Source organism: Leucopleurus acutus (genome assembly GCF_964270905.1).
Source record: "Leucopleurus acutus genome assembly, chromosome: 5".
Taxonomy (NCBI): Eukaryota; Metazoa; Chordata; class Mammalia; order Artiodactyla; family Delphinidae; genus Leucopleurus; species Leucopleurus acutus.
In genome coordinates, this window is record NC_139147.1 from 144,541,239 (window position 1) to 144,562,736 (window position 21,498).

The 21,498-nt window shown below is 48.5% G+C and overlaps 1 protein-coding gene across 1 annotated transcript; it reads right to left on the minus strand.

Moving 5' to 3' along the window:
• Positions 1-15,374: 15,374 nt before the first annotated feature.
• Positions 15,375-20,629, minus strand: LOC309961817 (double homeobox protein 4-like protein 4; the record flags this gene model as incomplete). Its single annotated transcript, XM_082839295.1, has 5 exons — positions 15,375-16,064; positions 16,591-16,745; positions 17,153-17,273; positions 18,699-18,853; positions 20,587-20,629. 5 exons carry the CDS (start codon positions 20,627-20,629, stop codon positions 15,375-15,377), a joined length of 1,164 nt encoding a protein of 387 aa, XP_082695421.1.
• Between the last annotated feature and the right edge of the window lie 869 nt (positions 20,630-21,498).

Consider the following 21,498-nt stretch of genomic DNA (forward strand, 5'->3'; position numbering starts at 1 on the left):
CAAACCCCTCACCTCTGGGCACCTCCTTAAAGTTACAGCAACCACATCTTCAAGCCCCTGTCTGACTCTGGAGGTCCAAACTGGGAAATGCATCTGGCTCTAGTGGCCATCCACTCTAAGAGCAACTCTCAGCCCTTCCCCCACCTCCCTCCCCAGCCCAGGTGGCCTCACTGGCCTTGGGCAACTTCCACAGTGATTTCATTTTTCTTCTTCCTCTAATTGCAATAACCTGATGTACAGTGTTTTATTCTCTCTTGGAGAAAGAACATCTTTTAATCAATAAACCTTAGGCATGAAAAGTTTGAGAATGAACCTGAAATACTGTATTTTTCTCCTTTTTGTTTCCAAAAGAAACAGCTCTAGTTTTCTGTTATAAAAAATAAAAAGTTCTGGGCTTCCCTGGTGGCGCAGTGGTTGAGAGTCCACCTGACGATGTGGGGGATGTGGGTTCGTGCCCCGGTCCGGGAAGATCCCACATGCCATGGAGCAGCTAGGCCCGTGAGCCATGGCCGATGAGCCTGCGTGTCCGGAGCCTGTGCTCCACAATGGGAGAGGCAACAACAGTGAGAGGCCCACGTACCGCAAAAAATAAATAAATAAATAAAAATAAAAAGTTCTAAATATGATGATCTGAGCCACTGCCTGGGCTTTAAGTTAATCAGCTGACCCATGTTTCTCACTGACCTTGCTTTAACTCAGCTCTGCCCCCTTTTATATCCCTGATCCAGTATTACATCACTGTCTGCCTCTGAAACCTGCAACTACAAAATTAGGGGGCTTCACATTGATCGCGGTGCCAAACATAGCAATGGGCATAGAGGCTGTCATCTCTGATGGTTCACCAGATGAAGCATGAGACCCTTCTGCTGAGGTCAGAGGTTTGTGGGCAGGAGGAAGAGGCTAAGATGGAAAGGGAAGAAAGAATTTGGGGAGAACTCTGGAGAGACATGACATAATGATGAGCACAGCCCACCTACCAAAATACCACCGCATTTACAGGCTCCACATTCATGGCCACCAGCTCTGTTTTCCAGATTCCAACACACATGCAGGTCTGCAGCTTGAAAACTGCCAGCCCAAGATTCAAGCAAGAGATTTCTGAGTCCAGAGTCTTGCCTGTGCTGCAAGCAAAGGCAGCCAGGGGGAAGAGAATATTCCCCAGCGTCTGGCCACTGTGCAACCCAATCAGGCTGCCAAGTTCCCAATCAGAGAGTAATAGCAGACCTACATTCCCTTTGTGAAGGGACCCAAGTTGAACCAGAGTGTCTGCTGTAACTAATCATGTATCTGCAAGTGCCCTCTAGATTGAAGGAATTGGACAAAAATTTATTTTCTCTGAAGTCAAGTTAGTTTTTCGAAAGAATACTTTAGTCTTATTTAAGTAGCATACTTTTAAATAGCTTCAACAGCTCAAAACTGCTGTTTAGGGAACTAAAAGCCAAGTCAGAAAAGAATAATGCATTAAAACTCCTTGGAAATTAGCAAGAGGTGAGGATTTGGTTTTGCATAGTTTTAAACATAGGAGTAAAGAAGCAAAGCCATGTCCTCACAAAAGGCACTGAAATCCTATGGCATCATTGGATCACATGCAGGGGCAGGGGTTGCGGAAGGTATTTCTGCATCAAAATCTCCCAGGGCACTCACCCCTCTCTATGTCACCCCACTACTCCATTCACTATTCCACCCTCAATTTCAGGAACCCCAGGGGCAGCACTTTTTAAGGTGGAGTCCCCAGGGAAAACTTCTGCAGTCCAAATATTTCATGGAATCTGGCAAATTCTCAACTGGAAGCCAAGTTGCAAGACCACCGGGGGGGCATCGTCAGACCTGGAGGGATGGCGGACTGGATCCTTAAAGCCCACTTATGTACAATGAATGATCAGAAAGAGAAATTAAGGAGACACTCCCATTTACCATCATGTCAAAAGAAATAAAATACCTAGGAAGAAACCTACCTGACGAGACAAAATAATTGTACTCTGAAAACTATAAGATGCTGATTAAAGAAATTAAAGATGACACAAACAGATGGAGAGATATACTGTGTTCTTGGATTGGAAGAATCAATATTTTTAAACTGACTATATTACCCATGGCAATCTGCAGATTTAATGTAATCCCTATCAAATGACCACTGGCATTTTTCACAGAACTAGAAGAAAAAACTTTTAACTTGTATGAAAACACAGAAGACCCCTAGTAGCCACACCAACAAGAAAAACGGAGCTGGAGGAATCAGGCTCCATGACTTCAGACTATACTACAAGGTTTCAGTCATCAAGACAATATGGGACTTACCTGGTGGCACAGTGGTTAAGAATCTGCCTGCCAATGCAGGGGACACAGGTTTGAGCCCTGGTCCAGGAAGATCCCACATGCCACGGAGCAACTAAGCCCGTGCACCACAACTACTGAGCCTGTGCTCTAGAGCCTGTAAGCCACAACTGCTGAGCCCACGTGCCGCAACTACTGAAGCACACATGCCTAGAGCCCGTGCTCCGCAACAAGCAAAGCCACTGCAATATGAAGCCCATACACTGCAATGAAGAGTAGCTCCTACTTGCCACAACTAGAGAAAGTCAGCACGCAGCAACAAAGACCCAACACAGCCAAAAACAAACAAACAAACAAAAAACCACACACACACAACATAGTACTTCACAAAAACAGAAATACAGATCAATGGAATAGGATAGAAAGCCCAGAAATAAACTCTGTGTCAGTTAATCTATAACAAGGGAGGCAAGAATATACAATGGAGAAAAAGAGTCTCTTAAATAAGTGGTGCTGAGAAACTGGATATCTACATGTAAAAGAATGAAATTAGAACATTCTTTAACATCATTCAAAAAAATAATCTTAAAATCAATTAAAGACCTAAATGTAAGAATGGATAATATAAAACTCCTAGAGGAAAACATAGGCAGAACACACTTTGACATAAATCGCAGCAATATCTTTTTGGATCTGCCTCCTAGAGTAATGAAAATAAAAACAAAAATAAACAAACGGGACCTAGTTAAACCGAAAATCTTTTGCACGGCAAAGGTTACCATTAACAAAATGAAAAGACAACCTGTGGAATGGGAGAAAATATTTGCAAACAATGCAACCTACAAGAGATTAAACTCTAAAATACACAAACAGCTCATGTAGTTCAATATCAAAAAAACAAAAACAAAACAAACAACCCAATCAAAAATTGGTAGATTTAAATAGACATTTCTCCAAACAAGACATACAGATGGCCAAAAGGCACATGAAAAGATGCTCAACATCACTAATTATTAAAGAAATGCAAATCAAAACTACAATGAGGTATCACCGCACATTAGTCAGCATGGCCATCATCAAAAAAGTCTACAAATAATAAATTGTGGAGAGGGTGTGGAGAAAAGGGAACCCTCCTACACTGTTGGTGGGAATGTTAATTGGTACAGCCACTATGAAGAACAGTACAGAGGTTCCCAGAAAAACTAAAAATAGAACTATATCATATGACCCAGCAATCCCAATCCTGGGCATATATCTAGAGAAAACCATAATTAGAAAAGATACATGCACCCCAACATTCATTGCAGCACTATTTACAGTGGAAGGACACGGAAGCAACCTAAATGTCCATCGACAGATGAATGGACAAATAAGATGTGGTACATATGTACAATGGAACACTGCTCAGACATAGAAAAAGATGAAATAATGCCATTTTGCAACAGCATGGATGGACCTAGAGATGATCATACTAAGTGAAGTAAATCAGACAGAGAAAGACAAATATATGATATCACTCATATGTGAACCCCCCCCCCAAAAATGATACAAATGGACTTTTTTACAAAACAGAATCCAGCTCACAGATAAAGAAAATAAACTTATGGTTCCCAAAAGGGAAAGGTGGGGGAGGGATAAATTACGAATTTGGGAGTAACATATACACAGTACTAGATATAAAATAGATAAACAACAAGGACCAGAATCTGTAAGTTGTGCCATCCATAAACAGTGGGCTCTATAGTTCTTTCCTATGGTGGTAGAAGCTAACAATACTGAAACTAGTATATCTGTAATCTGGAATGGAGCAAGCAGTGAATGCAATGAAGGAAAAATGGTGGAAGCCAGGTTTCTTACCTTTAAAGTGAGAGGTTACAGACAAGCAAAGGAAGAAGGTTACAATACCCATGTGATAATGGATAGATTATATTTCCTCAATTTAAAAAACTTTAGTGCATCAAAAAGTGCTATCCAGAAAGTGAAAATACAGCCCAAAGAAGGGAAGAAAATATGTGCAGGTGATGTATCTGACAAGAGCGTGCTCTTCAGAATACATCAACAACTTTTACAAAATCATCAACAGCAAAAAGATAACCGAAAGGACTTGAACAGACCCTTCTCCAGATGAGAAATGCAAATGACCAACAAGCACATAAAAAAAGGTGCACCAAGAAGAAAGGAAACCCACAAGACAGAACTATGTCAGAGGAAAGCAGGAGCCTGTGGAAGGAGCTCTCAAAAGCCAAAACAAGAGTGAATGGAACAACCAAATACCGTTCTGCTGAATTATAACCAAAAGCTTAAAATAACGATCTGGGTAGAGTGTCCACACTGGTAAAAGTGAATGATTATATACAGTGTGTGTCTGTGTGTATGTGTGTGTGTGTTTTATGAGTACTGTTGAAATCCAACTGTGTGGAACAACTCCAAATAATTGATGTAGATATTCAGTCATTCATTAAGGAAGTGGGGCTAAACTCTCCTGGCCTGAAGTGTAAGGGCCTCATAGTGACTTCATCCTAAAGAAGACACACGGTGCAGACTTAAGGAAAAAGTGACATTACAGTAGGGGAAAAACACTACCTAAGCCAGGAAGACAAAATTAACATGAACAGTGATAATTTGCCTTTATGTGTGTTCCCATGATATAAAGTCATGAGAAAGCACTTTACCTCTGGGATCGGCTTCCTCATAACCCATGACCCCATTCTAAACACAAGAAAAACACCAAGTAAATCCCAATGTGGGACAGTCTTCAAAATACCAGGCTAGTCCTCCTCAACACTGTCTAGGTCACTGAGAGGAGGACAGTGTGAGAAAATGCCAAAGCCAAAGAGATCCTAAAGTGACATGATAACTCAATGCCATGTGATACACTGGATGGGATCCTAGGACAGAAAAAGGAAGAACGATGGGAACCTGAATAAAATATGGATTATAGTTCATGGTAAAGTATCCATCTTTGTTCATTAACTGTGACAATTCTGTAGAAATCTAGAATGAGAGGTGAAATTACATGTCAAATGAGAACAAACGATTGCACCACCCTGTAAATCTAGAACAAAAAGGTGATCTCTTAATAACACACAAACAAAATGAACCCTAAAATACAGAAAATACAAGCAGAACAATTATCCATCCTATGACCCTTTCTCCAGGCTGGTTCTCCTCTCGTTGTTCTGAGGTTTCCCTCCCCCAGGACATAGAAGAAACAGGCACAGTGTTGTTGGCTGCTCCCCTTAGATCTGACCCAACCCAGTGTCTTCATCACCCCCAGACACGCCCGCCCAATGAGGACAGCAGGCCAGAGGGAATCTCAGGAATCATTGGTCCTGATGTGTCAGGACTTTTTTGATTACAAGGAACTAGACATGCTTACTCAAGTAAAATAAATAATATTGTTATAAATTACAGAAATAAATTAATACTTACAAGAGACAAGTTGAAGAGTGGGGTTGGAGGTATCAGGCCCAAGGGAACACATTCTCATAGTGTGACCTGGTCCCTCTCCAACCATCAGTCCTGCTGAGGGCCTTGGGTGGTCCCAATCATAGGCACAGTCTTCTCACTGCAACCAGGGCCTCCAGCAACTCCAGGATGTAACCCACTCAATCTCCATTCTTCCTGGAAGGGTTTCTCTTTCCCTAAGGCTCCTTGAAAACTCATGACTTTAAATGTCTTTGGTCTGGCTTGGGTCACTTTCTCATCCTTGAACTGGTCACAGCAAGCACAGGATGGAAAATGGGATTGGCTATAAATGGATTATAAACCCATCTTCCATATGGGTGGAACATGGGATCAGACCCCCGAAATTTTTCGACAGGAAGCAGGTGAGAGTTAGTTCCCAAAGGAAAGTGGAGGTGCTGCACTTGGACATGGGGACAGATGCTGGCTCAGTGAAAGCATGAGATTTCACATCACAACACTAACAACAATATCTATTTTGAGACACCTCCTAGAGTAATGGAAATAAAGACAAAAATAAACAAATGGGACCTAATGAAATTCAAAATCCTTCCACAACATGTACCAAGAAAGCAAGAGAAGGTTGTCACTGAGAGACAGTTTTCGTAATTCCACTAGGGTGTGTTTGTGGCTACAAGCTACGGGAATAGACAGGGGTATCCGGACCAAATTCCATGCTGTCCCAGGCCAAGGGAGAGATTTCAACTCCCAGAGGAAATGCGGGAGAAATCAAAGCGACCAAATCACAACCAAGAACTGGAACTGATTGCCAAGATCTATTGATTGGATCAATGGAATGTCACATACAACGGGGAAATCCAGTTCAGCGTTGGATCTTCCTCATTGTCATTGGAAGGTTTGAATTCCTTGAGGCTTCAGAGAGGGTGTCCCTCTTGGTGCGCAAGCTTTGTGACAGTTCGTGCGGAACATGGCATCCCTCCTGGGCACAACGAAGTTGCTGACGACAGTCAACTTGCCTTGTTCTTCCTGCCAGACAATATCATGAGCGTTGCCTGTTCCTTCTTTCTCTCCCCCATAGCTCTGCGTCCCAGGAAAGAGAGCTTGAAAGTGGTTCAGGGGAAGGCCTTCCTTCCTCCCCCTAAACCTGGGACACTGGGGAGACTGACAGCATGTCGAACAGGGCCTTGAATTATTCCACGCTGAGGGGGGCTTCCAGGGTTGCCGCAAGATCCTTTTCCTCTGTGGCTGTATTCAGAAAAGGACCTGCCTTGTCCAGAATGTCCACGTCTGACAAGAGTTCATCCAGGAGGCTTGAGGAGCCTGTAAGGGCTGAGCGCTGGGGCTGTTGCTCCAGCTGGGGAGATGTCTCTTCACCTGAGCTTGCCTGCTGCTGCCAGAAGTGTGTCTCTGGTGGTGCAGTTGGCCAGATGGCCCCCTGGGCAGGCTGCCCACTGGCGATGAGAGCATGTGACCGTTCGCCCCACGGAACTGTGGCCAGAAGAGGCTGTGGGTTCTGGCATCTCTGAAGGGCTGCCAGGCTGGGCTGGAGCATGATGAACATCAACGGCTGGCCCACACAGCACCCATAGGAAGCCTCTGGCCCAAGAAAGGAGGGGGAGAAAACAGCAGTGGCCGCAGCAAAAGATTGCATGCTATCAGGTGCATGAGAGGGAGGATAACGATGAGAGCTTCTATGGACAGTGGGCAGGGTGCTTTGGTCCGACAGGGCAGTCACAGCTGATGTGGCATCAGGGCCTTTGGCTAAGGCATTCACAGGCCCACTAGCGCTCTGCTTTGGGTGCCGAGCTCTTCGGTTCTGGAACCATATCTAGGGAACCATATGGGGCGACAGGAGCATTAGCAGCGTGACAATCCAGATCGACTTGCCGCCGCCTCATTCCCGGCCCACCCCAGCCCGCCCCAACCTGCCCTGCCCTGACCTGACATGCCCTCCAATCTGTCAGACCCATGGCAAGTACTGTTGGGCCTCACCTAAGGGCCATTTCTCCTATAGAGCTTTCACCTTGGCTCTTGAAAATGCGGGAGGACGTCAGGGCAACACAGGACTCACACCACTCTCCGCACCCCTCCCCACCCCTGTCTTTGAGGAGAGCTGGCATTGACCAGCTACAAACTCAGGCCCCTCCCTGGCTGCCCAGGACTTCCATTGCCCTGTCCTCTTCTGGAAATGGATGCCTTCAGATCAGCCCCCGTAGCGTATTCGTAAGACGAAGGGAACTTCCTCCCAATCCCCCGTCTCCAAGCCTACATATATCCAGCAACAACCCGTCGCAAGGGTTAACACTCCTTTCTCGTGGGCGAAGCCAAGTTCCACCCACTGGTGGAGAACTTACCTGGATTCGAGGTTCGGGAATTCCTGTCTGGTGAGCCAATTCTTCCCTGGCAGCAATAGATGGAAATCGATCCCTCTCAAAGGCTTGCATAAGGACCCTTGTTTGAGAAGGAGAGATGAAAGTCCTCTTTCGCCTGGCCTCTCTTCCCATGCTTCCTAAAGAAGAACACACAGAGAAGAGAGGACATTCAGGCCAATTTCAGCACATTCACAGCAAATCCAGTGTGTGGTATGTAGGAAGCGGTATGTCATAGATAAAGATCGATACATCGATACACCTTACTCAGTGCTATGTGAAAACGCCCCATGTGATGGAAGAAGGTATTTCTGCACATCCGGTAAGGATCTGGACCCAAAGATTCCAAGCCTTCCTGGGCATGCATCTCCCCACCCTCCAAGAGGGGCATGATGCTCCTGGGTGGAACAGGAATGGGGCAAGATCCCAAGATATCATTGTTTCCTCTCTGAAGCGTTCTTGGACTCCCATGGTCATCCACGTTCATAGATGATTCTGTCTCAAGGAGATGCTCTTGGGAAATGCCTATGGAATGCCGGGTACTTACCTCGAGTCAAAGCCTCAGGTGGTGGGGGCCGCAGTGGCTGTGACTGCCCTCCTTTGCAGGCATTCTCCGACAGCAATCGGCTCTGCTTTAGGCGTCTTCTTCGTTGGTTTTGAAACCAAACCTGGGTACAAAGAAAGAAAGCCTTGTCTTTCAATGCTTATGCACGTACTTCCAAGATCTATTGCAGGGATGCACCATAGAACAAATGCACAAACGCACCAGCCAGCCGGCCGGCCAGCCAGTCGGCGAGCAACAAGCCGACTGATGGAGACCCAGTATGGCCCGTCTGCCCCCAGTGGAAATATTTACGATTCAAAGGGACTGAAGTCTCACTAGCATGTAGAATGTAGACTCCGGCTTTTACCTCTGAAGAAGTGCACCAGATTCCAGAATACACAATCTGTGTCCGTGAAAATAGTCCTTCCTCTTCGAGTCACCTTACTGGTGTCCAGAGTAATGACTTGTGACACAGGAGGAGACAATGCTTGCTTTCCCACAGTCAGAATGGGATGGATAGCTAACTCTCTCTGTCTCTCTCCCCCGCCCCAGCCGTTCTCATCAAAACTACCATTTTCTCTGTGGGTCTTTTGGTCTCTGTCTACGATTCTCCACATCTACCTGTTGACGTCTGTCTCTGTTGAGACCCCCCCGGCTGCCCAAGTGACTGCCTGCCTGCCTTCCCCTCGCTCTGTCTCTGTCCCAGGCTCTCAGGCTCAATCTCCTTTCCCTCATTTGGTCTCTTTGCCTCCCGTTTCCCGTAGTCCATGCCCGATTCATGTCTCCCTGCCTCTCTTATGTCCCCACAGGCAGTACTGTCTCATAACATGCAATCGTATCCATTAGCAAGTGCCCCCATGAAAACCACTCTTCTCATGCTGCCTGGGAACTACTCATTGACAGTTACTACTCAGGGACTACATGCCTCCATCACTTTTAGGTCAGGAGGCTCTTATGTACCCGCTCCCCTTCTTCAGAATATGTGTCCTTGTCTTCAACAGTGAAACATTGTGCATGCTACCTCATTCCCCGAGGCCGAAGAGCAGTGTGGACCTGTGCTTGTGTGCGTGTGTGTGTGCATGTCTTTAGACATTTCTGATGGTGGTGTGTGGAAAATTGGACACCCTGAGAAAAAGTGTTCGTAGGGAAAGTCAATCAGTCTTTGGCAACGCTCTGTAAGGTCGCAGGCACGGTGTTCCTAACTTTGGTGACTCCTCTCCAACGTGCCCAGAGAGGGAAGTCTTCAGCACAGCTAGTTCCTCGGAGGCCAGCCATCAAGGTAACATCTCCTTGACACCACCAGGCCTTCCTGCTTCCTTGGCCCCTCGCCCTTTATACTTGACCACACATTTGAATGGACCTCTCGCCACACAGCTCAGTCTGGCCACGTTTTCCAAAGGGAGCCACCTTCTTGCCAAGATTCGAGTTCCTGCTGTCTGGAGCACCCCGAAGAGGAAAGCCCTAGAGTAAGGAGTGCAACTGGAGTGGGGCAACTTGCGTCTGGACATGGACCCCGAGAGAGAAAATGGATCGAGAGACTCGGTTGTACCTGAATTCTGCTTTCTGGAATGTCCAGTTCTCGTGCCAGCCATTCTCTGGTCGTTATCCCGGGATAGGGGTTCTGTTGAAAGAGTGCTTGCAGGGTGTCCTTCTGACTCAGACTCAGAACAAGCCTCCTCCTTCGCGATGGTCTTGAGAGTCGGCCTGTGGGAGAGAAGAGGGGGAATGTGTCAGGGGAGAATCCATGGAGGTGCAAATGAATGGTGCCGGCCCAGTGCTGGTCCCTGTGCCATGAGAAAAAGCTCTAAGCCAGGGGAAGACTCTGCATTTGGATAAACCGTGGGTACACCCCGAAAGCCACACTGAGTGGGACCCTGGGGGCTCAAGCTAAGCTGAGGGTCAAGGCTATGGGGATCACCTCACCATTCGCCAATGATCCACAGGACGCAATGCAAAGAGAAGGGGAAAGCCCTAGGAAAACAGGCTACCGTGACCAAAACGGGTGGAAGGATTTTCCACCTGTGGAGGCCTTGGAAAATCTTGATGGCTTCTACCAGATTTACCTCTAACTCTATGCTAACCATAGGAACCTGGCTTCTGAACTATCATTCGCACAGCATATCTGCACTTTCACTATTGGAAAGGAAAGTAGACGAAAGCCCAATGAAGCCAGACAAACACACAAGCCAACCCCCAACACAGAACACACTAGAGGATTGTTTAGAAAACCTATTTCTTTGAGCCATGACCAACGTGCTGCCCTGTCTGATGGCGCCAACCCACCCACACACCCACAACAGCCCAGTACTCCTCAGAAGATGAGTTTCCCTTTTAGTCACCGAGGTCATGGTGACTCTCCCCGTGTGCGTGCTATTCTTTCAGTTGGGCAGTCTGAAGGGCTGCCCCCCACCCCTTTCCTATTTGAGGTTGCCTATTTCTTGTAGCAAGGGAATGGATGGATGTTTGTTTCCTGCATTCTAAGGTGGGAGCCGGGTGTGATGGCCAGGGAGGGTGTGGTTTCAGGCACGTCCTGCACACCCTTGAGATCTTGAGTTTCCTGAAATCTCTCCAACTCTAGGTCAATGCCAACCCTTCTGCAAGGGCTACCTGCCCTAGCAGCTGGCAGCTGGTGACGTAGGGTCGTCTCCAGGTCTCCCTCTGGAAGGATTCAAGACAAGGCAAGGGTTTCGGATCCCCAACGGGGACTCCCTTTAAAAGCGCCCTTCCTTCCTGCCAGCTCCAAGGAACATATTTGGAAAGCACTCAAGGAACGGACTTGTCACACTGCAGATTTTGGCTTTCCAGAGACTCCTGCAGTGCCTACCTTGGAGTCTAATGAAAGACAGTTCGAGTGCTCCTGGAATCTCTGTTTCCCAGGTTCTAGCTTTCAGTTGTGCTCAAAGAAAATCTCTCTTTGTCTCGTAATCTTAACACATACTGGATGTGGATTATTTCCACGGACACCGTGGAAGTTAACCAGTTCAAATGGAACACACAACATAACAGAGCAAATCCGCAACAACAGCAAGAATAGAACATGTGAAACAAATTCAAAATCCCAAACACTGTCAACTGGAAAAGAGTGTCAGTTTAGTTGGGAACGTTATCAAATACTCGTGTTCCGTTCACTGCAAACACAGGCTGGGATTTTTAGTAGAGAAGCCATTGTCAGGCAACAGGGCTACCAACTTCCATGTGGATTTCTAGAAGGAAAACAAATGGAGCAGCAAACCAGAAATATCTACGTGAAATGCCCAAACCAAGGTGCATCCTTTTGCCCAAGTGATTCCAGAAACATGTCCCAGCATATCAGTGCATGCCATTTGGTGGCCATTGGGAAACTTCAATCTTCGTGGTGATCAACCCTTGGGTCGGGGAGGTGCATGAGTGTATTTGGATGATCCAAGCGCAGAGCCCAGATGCTGAGGGCAACGTACCTCTGGAGGTGCTGTATGTGCCGGATGAGCTGGACGAATCCATGGTGGGAGACCCACAGGGATGGCACGGAAACTGCTGGCCAACTGTTCAGTTCTCAGAAGCTCAGGGTTTATAATGGATGAGGATGCCACGCCCCTATTTATGTAAATAGCCACAGATGGTGCAGAACCCTTCCTTGCCAATTGAGAACCTGGAAGGAATCCCGAGAGGCAAGTGGGCGTTGGAATGGAAGGCCTGCTCGGAGGCTCCCAGGTCCCTTTGAAGCTGCCGCCCTCGTCATCCTTTGCCAGAATGCTTGGGGTCAAGTGCTCTCTCCTTTTCACACCTTTCAACATTCCACACATACTTTCTGTCTCCGTGGAATTCCCCACCTCTGAGTCATTCACGCTTAAGTGTGTCACTGTACTTTCCCAAATGGAGAGAGAACCTAGAGCCTAGTTTGCATCGAGTACGTTTCCCACTTCCCTCATCACCACCAGGACATCATTGCCTCACACTCCTAAAGCATTTCCTTGGCTGGGGTTTGAGTTCCCGATAATTCACATACTAAGCTTGAGTGCTTATCTAGTGTCTACTCATGGTCCTCAGCTGTTTGGGACTTTTTCAGAGGTACTCTGAAACCCATGCCGTTGCTCACATGCCATGGAGAGACCAGAGAAAGGGGCATGCCACACGTGTATGTTTCACAAGGAAAGGAACTTATTTTCAGTGCTTATCCTTGGCGTACAAAAGAGAGAGCCGGTTTCACATTCAGTGGTCAACTGACAACTGTACCAAGAAGAAGAAGGAGAAGAGGAAGGGGAAGGGGAAGGGGAAGGGGAAGGGGAAGGAGAGGGATATGTAGCACGTTACATGATGGATGATGACACAGCTGAGTTTGAAAGGAAAGCTTGGATTCCAAGTACAGCCATCCCAACATTATCGGTGCATTTGGGCTGCAGAGAATAGAAAAATTTAAAACAAACCAACAAAAGAAACCCCACCAAAAAATACAGAACCATGCTAAATGTGTTCTTTTGCCACCATGCTTCTTTGGCCACCACGTGGATTAACATGAGGATAGTGAGCTTATTCAGAAACAGTTGGCAATCAGAGTAATTACACCAGCAATTCATGAAAACATGGCTGGTGTGTGTGTGTGTGTGTTTGTGTGTGTGTGTGTGTGTGCACGCATGTAGGGGTGTTTGTGTGATCTGTGTGTTTGATTTTCTGTACCCACTAGGGTCGGTTGTCAGGTGGTACCCTTGGACGGATGTCACCGGGACCAGTAGGTGTCTGCAAGTCCCAGGGGGCCCAGGAGGATGTCCTGAGGAGGTGTATGTCCTAGTCCCTTGTCCTGCAGTGCCAGAGATCAGAGGGAGGCATGACCATCTTGTTGGATCAGGGGGGGTTTTCCCGAGTAGTTGGAAGTTTTGGCTGAGAAAATTAATCACTGAAACATGGGATTTGCTGGCTTCTCCCAGAAGGCACTGCCTGCCAGACCTGGATCACCTCCCTCCTGGACAATCCAGGTGGGATAAGCTTGCTTGGGGGAGCAGAAGCTGTGATCTGCATGGCAGCCAGGGAATCCTGAGAGCCTGCAGGTGTGTTTATGCACAGTGCACCACTGGCCTCCCTGTGGAGGTACCGCTGCCTGTCCCTGGCCTCTGAGGTTTCTCTGGAGCGGCCAGCATTGGACAACCAAGATGGTAAAGCCACAGTTCCTAGCTCTAGGAAGAGCCTGTGCAAGTCCTTCCACCCACAAGCATCTCAGTGTTTCCCGGAACACTGTGACCCAGTGTTCCCCCCACCCTCTTGAAAGCACCCACAAGCATCTCAGTGTTTCATGGCACACTGTGACCCAGTGTTCCCCCCACCCTCTTGAAAGCACCAACTCTTCCATAAGCTGTCTCCACATCTCCAATCCTACTTGTCCTGAGGCTACCGTGGCCAGATTCTTTTCCCAGAAGGCCTATGCCACCTGTGTGGCTCTTGAAAATGATGTTCCATTTCTGCCCAGTGAAAAGAAGGAGAGAGAGGGAGAGAGAAAGTGAAAGAGAAAGAGAGAGAGAAAGTGAGGGAGAGAGAGAGAGAGGGCGAGAGAGATAGAGAGAGAGAGAGAGAGAGAGAGAGAAAGTGAAAGAGAAAGAGAGTGAGAAAGTGAGGGAGAGAGAGAGAGGGAGAGAGAGCGAGAGAGCGCTGTATATAGCGCTAGAGATCTGGACAAATGGGAGCCTAAGACAGGGGAGTGACTGGGAGGGAGTTGAGGACTAGATGTATCTGCAGAGATATGCACACAATAGAGCTAGAGACCCGGATGCAGTTGTATCCAGAGACTCAGATACATTGTTGTTTACACATTAGATTATTTTAATACTTTGTGCCACTGACACTCCCATGCTGGACATGGGGCACACAGATTGAGCCAGTGGAGAATCACTCAACACAGAGTGTACGAGGCACATGTGTTGGAAAATATTTTTGAAAGAAGCAGTGGAAGGGATCATCTGCCATGACGTTACAATGCCACAGGCATTCGGTTTTTCAGTTCATTTGTTCATCACTTTAGTTATAACTTGGCTTATCTTTTGAGAGGTGTGTTCCTGTAGTGTGTAGCCGTGGACATGTAATGAGCCAGAGAGAGAGAGAGAGAGAGAGAGAGAGAGAGAGATATGGAGAGTGATGATTTGTGTGCATAATCCATTGGGCACAGTTGTTACTATAAACCCTGGCAATGAAAGTGTTTGCATAGTTCTGTCCTTGTGTGCAAAGGCGATGCCCTCGAGGAACTCTTCCATACCATGCACCCAGAAAGCAAGTGAATGTTGTCACTGAGGGACTGTTTTCGTGATTCCACTAGGGTGTGTTTGTGGCTACAAGCTACGGGACTAGACAGGGGTATCTGGACCGCCTTCCATGCTGTCCCAGGTCATGGGAGGGATTTCACCTCTCTGAGGAAATGCGGGAGAAATCAAAGCGACAAAAGCACAACCAAGAACTTGAACTGAGTGCCAAGATTTATTGATTGGATCAATGGAATGTCACATACAACGGGGAAATCCAGTTCAGCGTTGGGTCCTCCTCGTTCTCATTGGAAGGTTTGAATTCCTTGAGGCTTCAGAGAGGGTGTCCCTCTTGGTGTGCAAGCTTTGTGACAGTCCGTGTGGAGCATGGCATCCCTCCTGGGCACAACGCAGTTGCTGTCGACAGTCAACTTGCCTTGTTCTCCCTGCCAGACACTATCATGAGCATTGCTTGTTCCTTCTTCTTTCTCTCCCCCATGGCTCTGCCTCCCAGGAAAGGAGGCTTGAAAGGGGCTCGGGGGAAGGCCTTCCTTCCTGCCCCTAAACCTGTGGCACTGGGGAGCCTGACAGTATGTCAAGCAGGGCCTTGAATTCTTCCTCGCTGAGGGGGGCTTCCAGGGTTGCTGCAAGTTCCTCTTCCTCTGTGTCCACATTCAGAAAAGGGCCTGCCTTGTCCAGAATGTCCACGTCTGACAAGAGTTCATCCAGGAGGCTTGAGGAGCCTGTAAGGGCTGAGCGCTGGGGCTGTTGCTCCAGCTGGGGAGATGTCTCTTCACCTGAGCTTGCCTGCTGCTGCCAGAAGTGTGTCTCTGGTGGTGCAGGTGGCCAGATGGCCCCCTGGGCAGGCTGCCCACTGGCGATGAGAGCATGTGACCGTTCGCCCCACGGAACTGTGGCCAGAAGAGGCTGTGGGTTCTGGCATCTCTGAAGGGCTGCCAGGCTGGGCTGGAGCATGATGAACATCAACGGCTGGCCCACACAGCACCCATAGGAAGCCTCTGGCCCAAGAAAGGAGGGGGAGAAAGCAGCAGTGGCCGCAGCAAAGGATTGCATGCTATCAGGTGCATGAGAGGGAGGATAACGATGAGAGCTTCTATGGACAGTGGGCAGGGTGCTTTGGTCCGACAGGGCAGTCACAGCTGATGTGGCATCAGGGCCTTTGGCTAAGGCATTCACAGGCCCACTAGCGCTCTGCTTTGGGTGCCGAGCTCTTCGGTTCTGGAACCATATCTAGGGAACCATATGGGGCGACAGGAGCATTAGCAGCGTGACAATCCAGATCGACTTGCCGCCGCCTCATTCCCGGCCCACCCCAGCCCGCCCCAACCTGCCCTGCCCTGACCTGACATGCCCTCCAATCTGTCAGACCCATGGCAAGTACTGTTGGGCCTCACCTAAGGGCCATTTTTCCTATAGAGCTTTCACCTTGGCTCTTGAAAATGCGGGAGGACGTCAGGGCAACACAGGACTCACACCACTCTCCGCACCCCTCCCCACCCCTGTCTTTGAGGAGAGCTGGCATTGACCAGCTACAAACTCAGGCCCCTCCCTGGCTGCCCAGGACTTCCATTGCCCTGTCCTCTTCTGGAAATGGATGCCTTCAGATCAGCCCCCGTAGCGTATTCGTAAGACGAAAGGAACTTCCTCCCAATCTCCCGTCTCCAAGCCTACATATATCCAGCAACAACCCGTCGCAAGGGTTAACACTCCTTTCTCGTGGGAGAAGCCAAGTTCCACCCACTGGTGGAGAACTTACCTGGATTCGAGGTTCGGGAATTCCTGTCTGGTGAGCCAATTCTTCCCTGGCAGCAATAGATGGAAATCGATCCCTCTCAAAGGCTTGCATAAGGACCCTTGTTTGAGAAAGAGAGATGAAAGTCCTCTTTCGCCTGGCCTCTCTTCCCATGCTTCCTAAAGAAGAACACACAGAGAAGAGAGGACATTCAGGCCAATTTCAGCACATTCACAGCAGATCCAGTGTGTGGTATGTAGGAAGCGGTATGTCATAGATCAAGATCGATACATCGATACACCTAACTCAGTGCTATGTGAAAACGCCCCATGTGACGGAAGAAGGCATTTCTGCACGTCCGGGCAGGTTCTGGACCCAAAGATTCCAAGCCTTCCTGGGCATGCATCTCCCCACCCTCCAAGAGGGGCATGATGCTCCTGGGTGGAACAGGAATGGGGCAAGATCCCAAGATATCATTGTTTCCTCTCTGAAGCGTTCTTGGACTCCCATGGTCATCCACGTTCATAGATGATTCTGTCTCAAGGAGATGCTCTTGGGAAATGCCTATGGAATGCCGGGTACTTACCTCGAGTCAAAGCCTCAGGTGGTGGGGGCCGCAGTGGCTGTGACTGCCCTCCTTTGCAGGCATTCTCCGACAGCAATCGGCTCTGCTTTAGGCGTCTTCTTCGTTGGTTTTGAAACCAAACCTGGGTACAAAGAAAGAAAGCCTTGTCTTTCAATGCTTATGCACGTACTTCCAAGATCTATTGCAGGGATGCACCATAGAACAAATGCACAAACGCACCAGCCAGCCGGCCGGCCAGCCAGTCGGCGAGCAACAAGCCGACTGATGGAGACCCAGTATGGCCCGTCTGCCCCCAGTGGAAATATTTACGATTCAAAGGGACTGAAGTCTCACTAGCATGTAGAATGTAGACTCCGGCTTTTACCTCTGAAGAAGTGCACCAGATTCCAGAATACACAATCTGTGTCCGTGAAAATAGTCCTTCCTCTTCGAGTCACCTTACTGGTGTCCAGAGTAATGACTTGTGACACAGGAGGAGACAATGCTTGCTTTCCCACAGTCAGAATGGGATGGATAGCTAACTCTCTCTGTCTCTCTCCCCCGCCCCAGCCGTTCTCATCAAAACTACCATTTTCTCTGTGGGTCTTTTGGTCTCTGTCTACGATTCTCCACATCTACCTGTTGACGTCTGTCTCTGTTGAGACCCCCCCGGCTGCCCAAGTGACTGCCTGCCTGCCTTCCCCTCGCTCTGTCTCTGTCCCAGGCTCTCAGGCTCAATCTCCTTTCCCTCATTTGGTCTCTTTGCCTCCCGTTTCCCGTAGTCCATGCCCGATTCATGTCTCCCTGCCTCTCTTATGTCCCCACAGGCAGTACTGTCTCATAACATGCAATCGTATCCATTAGCAAGTGCCCCCATGAAAACCACTCTTCTCATGCTGCCTGGGAACTACTCATTGACAGTTACTACTCAGGGACTACATGCCTCCATCACTTTTAGGTCAGGAGGCTCTTATGTACCCGCTCCCCTTCTTCAGAATATGTGTCCTTGTCTTCAACAGTGAAACATTGTGCATGCTACCTCATTCCCCGAGGCCGAAGAGCAGTGTGGACCTGTGCTTGTGTGCGTGTGTGTGTGCATGTCTTTAGACATTTCTGATGGTGGTGTGTGGAAAATTGGACACCCTGAGAAAAAGTGTTCGTAGGGAAAGTCAATCAGTCTTTGGCGACGCTCTGTAAGGTCGCAGGCACGGTGTTCCTAACTTTGGTGACTCCTCTCCAACGTGCCCAGAGAGGGAAGTCTTCAGCACAGCTAGTTCCTCGGAGGCCAGCCATCAAGGTAACATCTCCTTGACACCACCAGGCCTTCCTGCTTCCTTGGCCCCTCGCCCTTTATACTTGACCACACATTTGAATGGACCTCTCGCCACACAGCTCAGTCTGGCCACGTTTTCCAAAGGGAGCCACCTTCTTGCCAAGATTCGAGTTCCTGCTGTCTGGAGCACCCCGAAGAGGAAAGCCCTAGAGTAAGGAGTGCAACTGGAGTGGGGCAACTTGCGTCTGGACATGGACCCCGAGAGAGAAAATGGATCGAGAGACTCGGTTGTACCTGAATTCTGCTTTCTGGAATGTCCAGTTCTCGTGCCAGCCATTCTCTGGTCGTTATCCCGGGATAGGGGTTCTGTTGAAAGAGTGCTTGCAGGGTGTCCTTCTGACTCAGACTCAGAACAAGCCTCCTCCTTCGCGATGGTCTTGAGAGTCGGCCTGTGGGAGAGAAGAGGGGGAATGTGTCAGGGGAGAATCCATGGAGGTGCAAATGAATGGTGCCGGCCCAGTGCTGGTCCCTGTGCCATGAGAAAAAGCTCTAAGCCAGGGGAAGACTCTGCATTTGGATAAACCGTGGGTACACCCCGAAAGCCACACTGAGTGGGACCCTGGGGGCTCAAGCTAAGCTGAGGGTCAAGGCTATGGGGATCACCTCACCATTCGCCAATGATCCACAGGACGCAATGCAAAGAGAAGGGGAAAGCCCTAGGAAAACAGGCTACCGTGACCAAAACGGGTGGAAGGATTTTCCACCTGTGGAGGCCTTGGAAAATCTTGATGGCTTCTACCAGATTTACCTCTAACTCTATGCTAACCATAGGAACCTGGCTTCTGAACTATCATTCGCACAGCATATCTGCACTTTCACTATTGGAAAGGAAAGTAGACGAAAGCCCAATGAAGCCAGACAAACACACAAGCCAACCCCCAACACAGAACACACTAGAGGATTGTTTAGAAAACCTATTTCTTTGAGCCATGACCAACGTGCTGCCCTGTCTGATGGCGCCAACCCACCCACACACCCACAACAGCCCAGTACTCCTCAGAAGATGAGTTTCCCTTTTAGTCACCGAGGTCATGGTGACTCTCCCCGTGTGCGTGCTATTCTTTCAGTTGGGCAGTCTGAAGGGCTGCCCCCCACCCCTTTCCTATTTGAGGTTGCCTATTTCTTGTAGCAAGGGAATGGATGGATGTTTGTTTCCTGCATTCTAAGGTGGGAGCCGGGTGTGATGGCCAGGGAGGGTGTGGTTTCAGGCACGTCCTGCACACCCTTGAGATCTTGAGTTTCCTGAAATCTCTCCAACTCTAGGTCAATGCCAACCCTTCTGCAAGGGCTACCTGCCCTAGCAGCTGGCAGCTGGTGACGTAGGGTCGTCTCCAGGTCTCCCTCTGGAAGGATTCAAGACAAGGCAAGGGTTTCGGATCCCCAACGGGGACTCCCTTTAAAAGCGCCCTTCCTTCCTGCCAGCTCCAAGGAACATATTTGGAAAGCACTCAAGGAACGGACTTGTCACACTGCAGATTTTGGCTTTCCAGAGACTCCTGCAGTGCCTACCTTGGAGTCTAATGAAAGACAGTTCGAGTGCTCCTGGAATCTCTGTTTCCCAGGTTCTAGCTTTCAGTTGTGCTCAAAGAAAATCTCTCTTTGTCTCGTAATCTTAACACATACTGGATGTGGATTATTTCCACGGACACCGTGGAAGTTAACCAGTTCAAATGGAACACACAACATAACAGAGCAAATCCGCAACAACAGCAAGAATAGAACATGTGAAACAAATTCAAAATCCCAAACACTGTCAACTGGAAAAGAGTGTCAGTTTAGTTGGGAACGTTATCAAATACTCGTGTTCCGTTCACTGCAAACACAGGCTGGGATTTTTAGTAGAGAAGCCATTGTCAGGCAACAGGGCTACCAACTTCCATGTGGATTTCTAGAAGGAAAACAAATGGAGCAGCAAACCAGAAATATCTACGTGAAATGCCCAAACCAAGGTGCATCCTTTTGCCCAAGTGATTCCAGAAACATGTCCCAGCATATCAGTGCATGCCATTTGGTGGCCATTGGGAAACTTCAATCTTCGTGGTGATCAACCCTTGGGTCGGGGAGGTGCATGAGTGTATTTGGATGATCCAAGCGCAGAGCCCAGATGCTGAGGGCAACGTACCTCTGGAGGTGCTGTATGTGCCGGATGAGCTGGACGAATCCATGGTGGGAGACCCACAGGGATGGCACGGAAACTGCTGGCCAACTGTTCAGTTCTCAGAAGCTCAGGGTTTATAATGGATGAGGATGCCACGCCCCTATTTATGTAAATAGCCACAGATGGTGCAGAACCCTTCCTTGCCAATTGAGAACCTGGAAGGAATCCCGAGAGGCAAGTGGGCGTTGGAATGGAAGGCCTGCTCGGAGGCTCCCAGGTCCCTTTGAAGCTGCCGCCCTCGTCATCCTTTGCCAGAATGCTTGGGGTCAAGTGCTCTCTCCTTTTCACACCTTTCAACATTCCACACATACTTTCTGTCTCCGTGGAATTCCCCACCTCTGAGTCATTCACGCTTAAGTGTGTCACTGTACTTTCCCAAATGGAGAGAGAACCTAGAGCCTAGTTTGCATCGAGTACGTTTCCCACTTCCCTCATCACCACCAGGACATCATTGCCTCACACTCCTAAAGCATTTCCTTGGCTGGGGTTTGAGTTCCCGATAATTCACATACTAAGCTTGAGTGCTTATCTAGTGTCTACTCATGGTCCTCAGCTGTTTGGGACTTTTTCAGAGGTACTCTGAAACCCATGCCGTTGCTCACATGCCATGGAGAGACCAGAGAAAGGGGCATGCCACACGTGTATGTTTCACAAGGAAAGGAACTTATTTTCAGTGCTTATCCTTGGCATACAAAAGAGAGAGTCGGTTTCACATTCAGTGGTCAACTGACAACTGTACCAAGAAGAAGAAGGAGAAGAGGAAGGGGAAGGGGAAGGGGAAGGGAAAGGGGAAGGGGAAGGAGAGGGATATGTAGCACGTTACATGATGGATGATGACACAGCTGAGTTTGAAAGGAAAGCTTGGATTCCAAGTAC